The sequence below is a fragment of the Geotrypetes seraphini genome, chromosome 10 (assembly GCF_902459505.1).
Source record: "Geotrypetes seraphini chromosome 10, aGeoSer1.1, whole genome shotgun sequence".
NCBI lineage: Eukaryota > Metazoa > Chordata > Amphibia > Gymnophiona > Dermophiidae > Geotrypetes > Geotrypetes seraphini.
This window is the reverse complement of record NC_047093.1, coordinates 73,915,396-73,929,735: the sequence shown is the minus strand read 5'-3', so window position 1 is coordinate 73,929,735 and position 14,340 is coordinate 73,915,396. Positions and strand designations below refer to the sequence as shown.

Below are 14,340 nucleotides of genomic sequence, written 5' to 3'. Positions count from 1 at the left end.
CTTATCCACGTTGAATCTCATCTGCCATGTCTATGCCCATTCCTCGAGCCTGATTATGTCACGTTGCAGATCTTTGCAATCCCCCCTGCGTCTTCACCGCTCTGAATAACTTCGTATCGTCTGCGAATTTAATCACCTCGCTCGTCGTACCTATGTCCAGAATAGCTATGATTTTTATATTGAACTTATTTTATTAAGGTATAAAAAGAAACAATATTCTGTACAATTGTCATTTTATAAATCATAAATAATACAGAGCAAGGGTCTCCCCTCTCCTCCCCCTTACAAATGTCCCCTCTTCCCTCTCCTCTCTCTTACAAATGTCCCTTCCACTATCGAGAAAACTGAATATCTAATTACTATAGAATGCTACTTAGAAAAATCAAGCTAACAATACTTCAGTCACACATGGCAGGAATAGTGTTAGGGGAGTGCAATTAGGGTAACAGCGCCCAGAGAGCCCTGCATAGCCTGGACTTTGCTCTCTCCAGTTATGTCTAACACCAGCTCTAGTAAGATATATATTTCAAATCTGATATATTATAATCACAAATAGAAAATAAAATTTATTTTTTATACATTTTATTGTTTTGTCATTTTATTCTTTAAATCATGTTGGTCTTAGGTGCTGGTCTCTGTTTTCTTTTGTCTTCTCTTAACTCACTTGCTAGGGTCTCCTGACCATTTGAGATGTCTTCTTTCTCCATGCTAGCCATTCATCTTCCATCTCTGTATAATTTTTCCCCCATGTTCAGCATCTCCCTCTCTGTCTCCTATATGTCCCTTTCTAGTATTTCCCCTGTGCCCAACTCCCAGCCTTCATCATCTCACCATTCTATGATCTTCTCCGCTTTTGTACAGTATCATTCCTCTATATCCCTAGTCCAGCATCTTCCTTCTATGTTCTTAATCTCCACCATGTCTAGTTATTTTCTCTGTGTCCATATACCACCCCCATGCAGATGCAGCATTCCCCTTTTGTCCCTGTTCCTATGCTCCCATCCATGCCCAACATCTCACCTCTTTTTTGTATATCTCCCTATGACCAGCCTCTTCTCTCTCTTACTCCCTTATACTAATATCATTCACACTTTTCCTTCCACTATGTTCAGCTTTTCTCTTTCCCTTTCCTCTCTTCCTCCCTGCAGGTCCTGCACCTCTCTCCCTTCCCTCTAGCCCTCTCCTTCAGTGCCCAGGTGTGGGTCTGGCACTTCTCCCTTCTCTCCAGCTCTAGTCCCCCCACCACATGGGACCCGCACCTCTTTCCATCCCCAGACCAGATCCAGTAACTGTCTCCCCTTCAGCTCCAGCTGGTCCAGCAGCCCAAGCAGCCCTCCCTCATGATTTTGGGTCCAGCAGTCCCCCCCCCCCCCATGATTTCAGGTCCAGCAGCCCCACCTCATGATTGTGGGTCCAGCAGCTTTCCCTTCCTCCCAATTGTGATTCCAACAGCTCCCCTCACTCCCTCCTGATTGCGGGTCAAATTGGGGGGGTGAAACCCTGTAACTCCTCTACTGGCTAGGCCCCTTTGCTCCTCAGGCCTACCAGCATCTTAGAAGCTTCATCGAACGAAGAAACAGTCGCAGACCTGCTCTGGGACCGTCGTCCGGCTGAGTCCCTTTTTCCAAAGTAACTTCTGATTTTGCCAGAAGTTACATCAGAAGGAGTGACTCAGCTGGAAGAAGGTCCTGAAGCAGGTCTGTGATGTTGCCTCTTCGGTCGATGAAGCTTCTTTTTTTTTTTTTTTTAATATTCTTTATTCATTTTTAAAACTTACAGCAAGCGTACAGGAATATATCATTAGTAACAACAATAACACTTGTAATTCTCATATAATTCTACAAACATAAAAATTATATCCCGTCCCACCCACCTTCTTTCAAATATAATCAATCGTATCATAAATATAATATAAACACATAATTTAGTGAAATTTCCAGAAAAACTCCCTCCCATCCCCCAATGTGTACATATATTCATCCAAGGAAAATGATGTTTACTCTTTACAATATCGTTCCAATGGCCCCCAGATCTTTATAAAATTATTATAGTTCCCTTTCTGTATTGCAATTGCTCTTTCCATCTTAAAAATATGGCATACCGAATTCCACCAAAATGTATAATTAAGATTAATATAATTTTTCCAGTTATTGGTGATATGCTGAATAGCAACCCCAGTCAAGATTAATAATAGTTTGTTATGTGCTGATATTTGACTTTTTTTTCCGCATAGACATGCCAAACAGAATAGTATCATAGAACATAAGAAACGCCTTCACCGGATCAGACCTAGGTCCATCTAGTCCAGCGATCCACACACGCGGAGGCCCAGTTAGGTGCTCCCTGTTGGAGACCCAGATCTCCCATATCCCTCGATATGATTTGCAAGAAGGTGTGCATCCAACTTGCGCTTGAAACCCTGAACACTAGTCTCTGCCACAAGCTCCTCTGGGAGAGCATTCCAAGTGCTCACCACTCGCTGTGTGAAACAGAATTTCCTGACATTTGTCCTGAACCTGCTGCCACACAGTTTCAGGCTATGACCTCTTGTCCGTGTCACATCTGAAAATGTCAATAATTCTTCTTTCTGGTCTATTATGTCAAATCCTTTTAATATTTTAAAAGTCTCTATCAAATCCCCCCTCAATCATCTCTTTTCGAGGGTGAACAGTCCAAGTTTTCGGAGGCGTTCTTGGTAGCTCAAATTCTCCATACCTTTGACTAGTTTAGTGGCTCGCCTGTGCACCCTCTCCAGCAGAGTTATATCCTTCTTGAGGTATGGAGACCAGTGTTGGACACAGTATTCCAAGTGTGGTCTGACCATCGCTCTGTAAAGTGGCATTATGACGTCCTCCGACCTACTCATGATCCCTTTTTTAATCATGCCCAACATCCTGTTTGCTTTCTTTGCTGCCGCCATGCATTGAACCGATGGTTTTAGGGTTCTGTCTATCAGGACCCCCAAGTCCCTTTCTTGTTCGCATTTGGCTAATATCACACCCAATATTCTATATTCATGTTCTTTATTTTTCTTTCCCAGATGCATCACCTTGCATTTGTCTATATTGAAATTCATTTGCCACTTTATCGCCCATTTTTCCAGCTGGTTCAGATCCTTCTGAAGTTCCTCGCAGTCCCTTGGAGAGCCAACCCCCCGACATAATTTTGTGTCATCTGCAAACTTGATTATATTGCATGTCATTCCCTCTTCAAGGTCATTTATAAAAAATTGAACAAGATGGATCCAAGAACCGAGCCCTGGGGCACGCCGCTAGTCACCTTCTCCCAATCTGAGAATTTCCCATTTATTATCACCCTCTGTTTTCTGTTCTCTAGCCATTTACCGATCCATCTGTGCACTTCTCCTCCTATTCCATGACTTAGTAATTTACTCATAAGCCTTGCGTGCCTGGACCTTGTCAAATGCTTTCTGGAAGTCCAAATAAATTATGTCCACTGGATCTCCAGTATCGATTTGTTTATTCACCTTGTCAAAAAATTGAAGTAAATTTGTCAAACATGACTTCCCTTTCCTGAATCCATGTTGACTAGCACTTATTAGGTTGTGTTCTTCCAGGTGTTGTACAATGGCATCCTTAATTAGTGTTTCAATTATCTTCCCAGGAACCGATGTGAGACTCACAGGTCTGTAATTTCCCGGTTCACCTCTTGATCCTTTCTTGAAAATTGGGATGACATTTGCTATCCTCCAGTCATCCGGTATTTGCCCGGTTCTGATTGACATGTTAGCTAAGGATTGTAATAGTTCGCCAATTTCTATCTTAAGTTCCTTTAATACTCTTGGGTGAATTCCGTCCGGTCCAGGGGCTTTGTCACTTTTAAGTCTATCAATCTGAAAATATATCATGTCCAACCCCACATGTACTGTTTCGAGGCTCTCATCTATGGTTCCGGCGAATATCCTTCTTGTTTTTGGCATTGTTGTAGTGTCCTCATTTGTAAAGACAGAGGCAAAGAATGAATTTAACCTATCGGCAACCTGTTTGTCTTCTTTTATTGACCCTTTCCTTCCTTGATCGTTGAGAGGACATAATAGGATAGGATAGGATAATGCAACATGGTTTTCTAATAGACAATTTACTTGAGTCCAAATTGAATTCCAAAATAATCTTATACGGGGACAATGGTAAATTAAATGATCAAGTGTTCCCGCTTCCAGATTACAATGCCAGCATTTATTAGACTTAGAGCTATCTAACTTTTGTAAACGAACAGGGGTTCAAAACGCTCTATGCAACAAAAAGAACCAAGTTTGCCTCATAGATACTGATACTGTACATCTCATTCTCCAAGACCAAATTCGGGGCCATTGAGATGCAGAAATTTGCTGCTTAATCTCAATGCTCCAAATGTCTCTAAGACCATTTTTTTGTTTTTTTATTCATATATCCAGATATTAATTTATACCACAATGCGGCTTGATGCCCCAGGAAGTCCGCTTGAAAGCATAGGAACTCTAGACTATACTGATTATTCAATGTTTTCCATTCAGGGAGCCCCACCTGAATAGCCTGCTTCAGCTGCAACCATTTAAAACTTCTAAGCTGCTGGTAGTCCCAGGACGGGAGGTGCAAAAGGGCTGACCCGGTAGAGGAGTCGCAGGATTTCTTTTTTCTTTTTTGCCATTTGACACACGTTCAGGAGAGAGGGAGGTGAGCTGCTGGACCCATGATCAGGAGGGGGAACTGCTGGCTGGAAGGGGAGGTGAAGAGGGAAACGACTCGTGGTAGTTATCCTTTATTACGGGAACAAGGTCCTTTACCACTCCTGTGGGTGGTGAAAAGCTTTGTTCCTTAACCTCTTGACAAATGGGCCAAATTTTCCCCATTCCTGTGGGTTTGCCACAGGAAACAGTCACCGTGTCATTCTCTACACAAGTATTCTGCTGCCAGTGAGACCAGGCATGCCACTAGAACGGACACACTTTTTTTTGGTTCAGCCTCCCTCCCCCCTCAAAAAAAATTCAGATTGTTGCCTCCTTCAGTCCACACTACAGTCTTCCCCAGCTCATCTTCTCTTCTACAGTCAGAAGCTTGAGCGCAGACTGTGTGGGCTCCTTCCTGGTTTGGCTGAAACCAACAGTGGGCCGGCAGCATGGTCCTCCCTCCTGTCATGGAATGCTTCTCTGGGGTTGAGTTTAGACTGACTTCGGTCTGATTGGCAGCCAGACTAGGTTCATCCAGTGAATCTGTGAGGCAAATGTCTTCTCCCCTTTGATTCTGAAATCATATGCTGAAGCAGGCAGGCACCACTTGACACCATGAATAAGGCTATTGAATCCTATGGGGAAAATTGGGGGGGGGGAGGGTCTCTAAAAGTTTTTTTTTAAGAGGGATTCTGACCCCATAGTCTAGGACCCCCTCCTCCAAAACCCCTTTCCCTGTGATTTCCTTCAGGGAGGTCTCCACAGGCTGTTTTTGATGCAATTTTTCCAGCAGCAGCCTACCTTCTTTGTTCCTATTTCCTCCATCTTATTTCCCCCTTCCATACACATCCACTATAATTCTTTCCTAGAGCATATGTTCTTCCACACATCCCCTTACTCTGTTTAGCTCTTCTCCTACCATGCACAACTCATTTTGACATCCCTGTCTCCCCTTCCCCTTCCTTATCTGTTGTCTATCTCTTCTAACATCTCCCTTTACATATATGCTTTGCTTATCTCAGTGCTTCCTTAGCCCATATCCCAGTATCATCCTTATCTCCCAGCACTATCTTTGTTAGATGACCCAGTTCTCCCTGGTTCAAACACAGCTGCTGCTGTTGCTTTCCTGCATACTGCAATCCTGTCCTCATAATTCTGCACTTTTCTGAAGTCTTGCAAAAACAGCACAGGACTTCTGTACCATGCTGATTGCATGCTGAAAGAGTCACAATGTATGGAAAACTGGGAAAGCTGCTGAGTTTGAACCAGGACACCACCTTCCTGCCTCAAAGTAAATTCTGCATTACAGAATTTGCCTTACAGAATTCCCCAAGGGGTAACAGTTGGAAACTGGGTGAAATTTGGGTGAAAAATTTCTTTATTTAGAACCAGAAAATAGAAATAGTCCCTGGCTCACCTTTTCAAAACTTGAAAGTAAAGATGCAACAAAACCCACTTCAAAAAAACACCTCGGCATTGCACATACAATGCTGACCTGTCTGGTTTTTCTGGGCCATGGGCTTTAATTTTCTTATCCCAAAGCAGTGCTCTCCTGGATTCCTTTAGCTAAGTATATTTTAAGATGGGCTGTGGTTTTCTCCCGTGTACCTCTTCAAAGTTCAAGTTTTAGGCCATTCTTAACTAATTTTCTAGCCCTTGTAATTTAGCAGTGTTTTCTGAAAGGATGATATAATTTATTATGTGGAGTGTCCAGCAAGAACAGTCAAATTCTTACAATCTATAAATAAATTCTGTGGTAGAAGTTTACTGTCATACTGAACTTGCACGTACATTGATCCAATTCAGCATTTTCTACATTAAAGAAATCTTAATTGGAGAGCAGTTTATAATTTTTCATGTGTTTTGTTTTTTTCACAGGAACGCACCCAAGGAATAGTGCTTAAAGTGCTCACATCCTTTAAAAGCAGCGAGATAGAACAGGCAGTAAGAACGCTAGACAGAAATGGTATTGACTTGTTAATGAAATACATTTATAAGGGATTTGAAAAACCAACAGAAAATAGCAGTGCGATATTACTGCTGTGGCATGAAAAGGTAGGTCTTATAGTTACCTACACGAGAAAAAAAATGTAGACATTTTAATTGAAAGTTGGTAGGCTGGACCTTGAACTATGATAGCCACAGCTATGAGCTCTCATTTTCAAATTTGTAATATTAAGTTAGGAATATTGTTATGCTGCTTTGTATGTCTGTAATTGAGAAATTGTTTGAATTGCCTTTGTGTTTGGGGGAGGGGTTGGGGAGAACATGGCAGGCAGCTCACAACTTAATTTGCCTTGAGTTGCCATTGAAAAAGCATGAGTGAAATCCAAAATAAACCCTAATAAGCACACACATATTCATTTCATTGAAGATGAAGTATTGTGATATGGCCTGAAGAGTGTTCTCAGTAAGAAAGGGAAAAAGTAATGGAGGCCCATGGATATTTAGCCCTCCAGCTGTTTTTCATTTCACACTCAACTCTACCATCTCACACCCATTAACGGTTATCGAAGTTGGATGTGATTCCACGAAGCTGGAAGCATGTTAAGAAACAAATTAGATTATTTGTAGCTTTCTCCATTGCTGCTGCTGATCCCTCCCCCCACCTTTTTTATTTTCAAAATTTAATGCTCCTTACCTGTGTGTGAGTTACAGCAAAATAAGCACAGTTACTTACCATAACAGGTGTTATCCAGAGACAGCAGGCAGCTATTCTCAACATATGGGTGACATCAACCATTAAGCCCCGATGTGGACAGCTTCACAAGCAGACTTGCTTGAACTTTTAGAAAGTTTGTGACTGCTGCACTGTGCATGCACGAGTGCCTTCCCGCACAATGTAAGGCTCGTGTCTCAGTTCAGGTAGCTAGCTAAGAAGCCAACCCAGGGAGGTGGGTGGGTTGTGAGAATATCTGCCTGCTGTCCCTGGATAATACCTGTTAAGGTAAGTAACTGTTCTTTATCCCAGGACAAGCAGGCAGCATATTCTCAACAAATGGGTGACCTCCAAGCTAACCAGAATGGGATGGTGGAAAAGCTGGCGATGCAGGAGACAACTCAATTTGTCTGCCAATGCATTTTTCTCTCCCTGAATGTAGACAGCTTTAGAAAGGTGTTGTGATGAATTGCCCAATTCCAAACTTTCTGAGCTTCTCCGCACAGGGGAAGAGATCCTATTCCTCCCTGCTTGTTGGCTTAGTACATGATGACTTGATTGTCTGAACGGATGAGAACTACCTGATCGTGAAGAAGATGCTGAAAAGCTTTGAGAACATTGAAGATCGCTCTGAGTTCTAACAGATTGATATGATGTCGACGGTCCTTGGTGGACAGGGCCCCTGAGTCCAAAGACCATCTAGATGAGCCCCCCACCCCAAGCGTAAGTTGAAGAATCTGGAGAGATTGGATGAAAGCATCTACCAGTGAAGAGATTGCTGTAGAGAAGGAGTCACTGTAATGTGTTGAGAAAGCGGGTCGAAAGCCTGCACCCACTAAGATGCCAGGGTCCACTGAGGAATTCTGAGGTGAAGTCTGGCAAAAGGAGTCACGTGAACTGTAGAGGCAATGTGACCTAGGAGAACCATCATATGCCTCGCTGAGAGGGAAGTGAGGGTAGAGACTCATTCACAAAGTTGTATGAGGGCATCCTAACATTGCTGAGGAAGGAATGCTCTGAGTTGTACAGTGTCTAGGACAGCTCCAATAAACTGAAGCATCTGAGAAGGTTGTAGCTGAGGTTTTGGAAAATTGATTTTGAATCTCAAGCTTTGGAGGAACCAAATAGTCCGTTGGGTCGCTACAGTAACCCCCTGAGAAGTTGTGTCTTTGATAAGCCAGTCATCCAGGTATGGGAATACCTGGAGACCATGGCTGCGCAAAGCTGCTGCTACCACTACCAGGCACTTGGTGAAAACTCTGGGAGATGATGCCAGGCTGAAAGGTAGCACTCTGTATTGATAATGATTTTCCACCCGAAATCTGAGGAATCTTCAGGAGGCTGAATGAATGGGTATGTGAGTGTAAGCTTCCTTGAGATCCAGAGAGCATAACCAATCGTGATCTAGAAGGGGATACAATGATGCCAAAGACAGCATCCAAAACTTTTCTTTGATGAGAAATTTGTTGAGAGCTCTGAGATCCAAAATTGGTCGCAGACCTCCCATCTTCTTCAGGACTAGAAAGTAACGGGAATAAAAACCCGTGCTCTGCTGCTCCAGAGAAACTGTCTCGATGGCGTTGAGAGTTAGCAGAGCCTGTACTTCCTGTAGAAGAAGGGGGGGTTGCAAGGAATTGGAAAGACACTTTCTTGGAGGGTAACCTGGTGGAATTTGATGGAATTGAAGAGAATAACCCTCCTTGAGGATGGAGAGCACCCAGAGGTCCGAAGTGATCATCTCCGAACGTTGATGAAAATGATAGAGACGACCTCCGATGTGAAGAGGAGAAGACAGAGGCAGAAAGATTGATGTTATGCTGTGTGCAAGATTGTCAAAAAGTCTGCGTTGGCTTGGTTGCAGCAGGAGCCTGGGGTTTACATTGATGCTGCTGTTGCGGTTGCTTCCGAGATGGTGGTCTGGAATAAGCCAGCGTGAACTTCTGCGGATAACAGCACTGATAAGATGAGGGTCGCTTATAACCCTTAGCAGCCGAGGGTCTAGGCTTTCAGCCTGATGAGAGAGGCAAAAGACTTTTCGTGCTCAGACAAGCGTTTTGTGGCTGCCTCAATGGACTCGTCAAACAGCTCATTCCCTTGACATAGTATGTTGGCGAGATGATCCTGGAGATTGGGATCCATGTCTACGTCTCATAGCCACGGAAAATGCAGTGACCTGTGATGACATCTCGAATGCATCGTATGCTGCTTGGATCATGTGCATTCGAAGCAGAGACAGAGTGTAGTGTAACTGCTGAAACTCAGGCAAATGATGTTCTGGTACGTCCATGAAAAAAGAAGGCAAGGTCTTAATCTAATGATTTAGATAAGAGGTAAAGACAAAAGTTGTAGTTCAAAATTCTATTCGTCATCATGGACTTTTGATATAGATGACAGCCAAATTTGTCCATGGTTCTTCCTTCTCAACCTGGGGGAACTGCTGCATAGACCTTAGCCAGGTTAGACTTTTTTTTTAAAAAAGAAGATTCAACCACTAGAGATTGGTGAGATAGTTGTGGTTTCTCAAACCCTTTACAATGTACAATGCGGTAACAAGATTTCATTTTCATGGGCACCGCCGGGATGGAATAAGGGGTTTCTAGATTTCTCTTTAAAGTCTGAGAAAGGATGCCATTCATGGGTAACCACAAAGAGTCCTTGGGAGGGTGTGGCATCTCCAACTCCTCCAAATATTCAGGTGTATATTTAGAATCAGATTGCAAATCAATCTGAAGATCTTTATTCATCTGATAAATAAATTTGGAAAAAGACACTGGCCCAGAAGATGTGTGTGTTTCTTGAGGCGAAGAAGAACGAGAGTGAGATGCTACAGAAAAAGAAGATGAAGCTTCTCTGGAATACAGGTATTGAAGATCAGGATCCAAAGTCAGGGACACAGAAGAGCCGCCACTATGTGAAGGAGGCAGGGTAATTGAATGCTTGCGCTTGAAAGAGCGTGCTGGAAATCCATGAGGAAGATGAGATACGAAATGTTCTGGCTCATGCCTCGTAGAAATAGGTTGTGACAGATGGGAACAAGCCTTTTGAAGTTGACGGGGGTCCCCTGAATAATGCCTCGAGACAGGCGTATGGGGCCTCGAGTTGTTGGCAAGCAAAGTGTGTGAACTCGCTGGTCTCGAGATGAAGACTTCCGTTGAGCAGAATGCCTGGACAGGCTATGCTGCCTGGGAGAAGCAGAATGAGAATCCTTGAACAGCCTCGAAGAATGAAGTAGAAAGGGATCCTTTGCTTGCCTCGAGTGGAAGAGGTGTCTTGATGGCTAGAGATGCCTCTATGAGGACTGAGATCGAGACCTTATGACTGTAGTGGTAGCAGGAGACAGAGACCTGCAAGGCTTGGATGAAGCTGAAGATTGAAACTTGTGAGCTGAAGTCTTAGACCTGGCGTGTCGAGACGAGGACTGACTTGAGGACAAAGAGCAGAGTTTCCCAGATGCAGCTGCTTGCAAATCAACTATATGCTCTTGCCGGACTGCAGGGAGCAGTGTTGAGGCTGGAGTGAATTTGGCAAGCATAGTGTTTAATTCTTTGTGCAGGATAGCTTCCAGCATATCCTGGAAAGCAGGCACCGATACCAATGAGGCTGGTAATGTAGGTGCAGCAGTGTGCTTTAGAGAGGGTGACCTCGAAGATGAGTATTCCCTAACTTTTGAGGCACACTTTGTTGGAAGTCTCAAAGAGGCTGGCACGACTACACTCGTTACCTGGATTGCCTGAGACTCCGCCTGGAGGACTGGAGGCTTATTAGCCAGTGTACCTGAAGAGACTAGCATAGACTTGCCTGTCACTAGCGAGGGTGATTTACTCGAGGATGGGATATTCGCTAGTGAGACCGAGGTTGAAGTCGAGGTCTTTTCCGTGGAGGGATCCATGACCCCGAAGAGTTGTTGAAGTTGAACGCGACATCTCTTCAGAGCTCGTTTTTGAAGAGTAGCACAGCGTGCGCACGATTCAGGACGGTGTTCTGGGCCCAAACAATACACCAACGGTGCGGATCAGTGATGGAAATCGTATGATTACACTGGCTACACCTCTTAAAACCCGTAAGAGACTGGGGCATGGAAAAAAGATGGCCTCAGCCAAATCAAAGACTGCCGACTGGGGCCGCCACCATCGAAAAAATGACTATTATTATTTATTTTTTTAACGTGCCACACAGCGACTCGTTTTTAAAAGAAAAAGAAAACAAAAGCCGCAGCGTGAGAAGGCAACAAATTCATGCAGAGCTAGAAACAAGGGCTTCTCAGCTCCACGGGAAAAACTAGAACTGATGAGATGCACACCCTACGTCGAGTGGGAAGACACTTGCACATGCATGGTATGGCAGTCGTGAACTTTCTAAAAGTTCTTCAAGCAAGACTGCTTGTGAAGCTGTCCGCATCAGGGCTCCGTGATTGACGTCACCCCTATGTTGAGAATATGCTGCCTGCTTGTCCTGGGATAAAGCAATATTGTATAACCAAGTTATTGTAGTTAGCTGGGGGGGGGGGTTAAATAGTTTGGTACTTGCAATAATTTATTTATTTAAAAAATTTATATACCATCTAAAACTAAACGGTTTACATGTGTGATACAGTTGGACTGGTAATGGCAGAGAAATTCCTTTTTCAAGCTTAGCAGTGAGCATAAAATGTGCTGGATTTCACTTAATTGTGGGTGGTTCTGAATGTGTACAAGAAGTAGGAGGAAAATACTGCTATACATCAGCCCAGTGGGTTCCAGATTTTTTTCCATTGCTGACTTACTTTTGATCTATAGCAAGATTTCAAAATACAAAGCTGACTAGTGTTTTTATGCTGTGTAGGCAGTGCCCCATATTTAGAAACATAAATAGTCATCTTACTAGCTCCCTTATTTGCTAAATTTTATACTTTAAAAAATTATCCCTGGTTGCATAGTTCATCAAGGGACCCACTAACTTGGCGTAGCATGGAAACAAGACTACAGGACCTTAGATAAAGATTTTATTTTGTGGGCAGAAATTGGAGGAATAAGTTCTGCTTGAATCAAGTAATTTTACCATATATACTCGACTATAAACCAAGGTAGCCCTTTTCCCCAAAAAAAGGAGGAAAAAGGGTTGACTAATATAAGCTGGGGGCTTAATATTCAAGTGCCCTGCTCGGCTTTGCACCCAGCCCCCCTACCTTCCTGTTCTGCCAGGTTCTGCACCCTGTACTCTCGGCCTCCACCAAGCCTGCCATAAGACCTGGTGGTCCAATGGTGAGCCGGGACAAGAGGGATCCCTCCCGCTTCCTGTCCTGACCAACTCTAAACCTTTACTTCCCTCCCCTACCTTGCATACCTTTTGAATTCCCTTGTGGTATCACGGTACCGTGTTTTACCACCCTCCCAACTCCCCAGTGTGCCTTTCAATTCCCTGGTGGTCCAGCAGGAGCGATCATCTGGCACTCCTGCTGGGTGAAGAGCCACTAGTTGAATGATTGCCACGAGTTCTCATGCAGTCATTCAGGTAGCGGCTCAGCGCTGAGCAGGAGCGCTGGAAAATCATTCCTGCTCGGTTCACCAGTGGACCACTAGGGAATTGAAAGGCATGTGGGGGAGTCGAGAGGGAGGTAAAAATTGTCACAGTCAGCAAGGACAGGAGGCGGGAAGGATCCCTCCTGTCTCGGCCCAATACTGGACCACCAGGTCTTATGGCAGGCCCAGCGGAGGCCTAAAACAGGTCTGGGAAGAGGACAGGTGGGCACTGAACATAAGAATTGCCGCTGCTGGGTCAGACCAGTAGTCCATCGTGCCCAGCAGTCTGCTCCCACGGCAGCCCTTAGGTCAAAGACCAGTGCCCTAACTGAGTCTAGCCTTACCTGCATACGTTCCAGTGTAGCGGAACTTGTCTAACTTTGTCTTGAATCCCTGGAGGGTGTTTTCCCCTATAACAGCCTCCGGAAGAGTGTTCCAGTTTTCTACCACTCTGGATGAAGAAGAACTTCCTTACGTTCGTATGGAATCTATCCCTTTTAACTTCAGAGTGCCCTCTTGTTCTCTTTACCTTGGAGAGGGTGAACAACCTGTCTTTATCTACTAAGTCTATTCCCTTCATTATTTTGAACGTTTCGACCATGTCCCCTCTGTCTCCTCTTTTCAAGGGAGAAGAGGCCCAGTTTCTCTAATCTCTCACTATTCGACAACTCCTCCAGCCCCTTAACCATTTTAGTTGCTCTTCTCTGGACCCTTTCGAGTAATACCATGTCCTTCTTCAAGTACAGCAATCAGTGCTGGACGCAGTATTTCAGGTGGGACGTACCATGGCCCGGTACAGCGGAATGATAACCTTCTCCGATCTGTTCGTGATCCCCTTCTTAATCATTCCTAGCATTCTGTTTGCCCTTTTCACCGCTGCCGTGCATTGCGCGGACGGCTTCATCGACTTGTCGACCAGTACTCCCAAGTCTTTTTCCTGGGGGGTCTCTCAGAGTACCACACCGGACTTCCTATATTCGTGTATAAGATTTTTGTTACCAACATTCATCACCTTACACTTATCCACGTTAAACCTCATTTGCCATGTCGCGGCCCATTTCTCGACCATGTTTATGTCATGTTGCAGATCTTCACAATCCTTCTGCGTCTTTACTACTCTGAATAACTTCGTATCGTCCACAAATTTAATTACCTCGCTCGTCGTATCAATTCCAGGTTGTTTATAAATATGTTGAAGAGCACGGGTGGAAACACCGAACCCTGCGGCACTCCACTCATGACACTTTTCCAGTCCGAGTATTGTCCATTTACTCCCACTCTCTGTTTTCTATCTGCCAACCAGTTTTTAATCCACGTATTTCACCCTCGATTCCATGGCTCGCAATTTTTCGAACTAGTCGTTCATGCGGGACCTTGTCGAACGCCTTCTGAAAATCCAGATATACAATGTCGACCGGGTCACCCTTGTCTGACTGTTTAGTCCTTCAAAGAAGTGCAGCAAGTTCATCAAGCAAGATCTTCCTTTGCTGAAGCCGTGAACCAAATATAAGCCGAGA

The 14,340-nt window shown here is 44.2% G+C and overlaps 1 protein-coding gene across 1 annotated transcript in view; it reads left to right on the top strand.

The window, feature by feature from the left end:
* Positions 1 to 14,340, top strand: part of ARPC5L (actin related protein 2/3 complex subunit 5 like) — an 83,664-nt gene that overhangs the window by 50,972 nt on the left and 18,352 nt on the right. Inside the window, exon 3 of the mRNA XM_033961666.1 lies at positions 6,545 to 6,721. Within this exon, the coding sequence (XP_033817557.1) occupies positions 6,545 to 6,721 (177 nt within the window). The remainder of the gene's footprint in view (positions 1 to 6,544; positions 6,722 to 14,340) is intronic.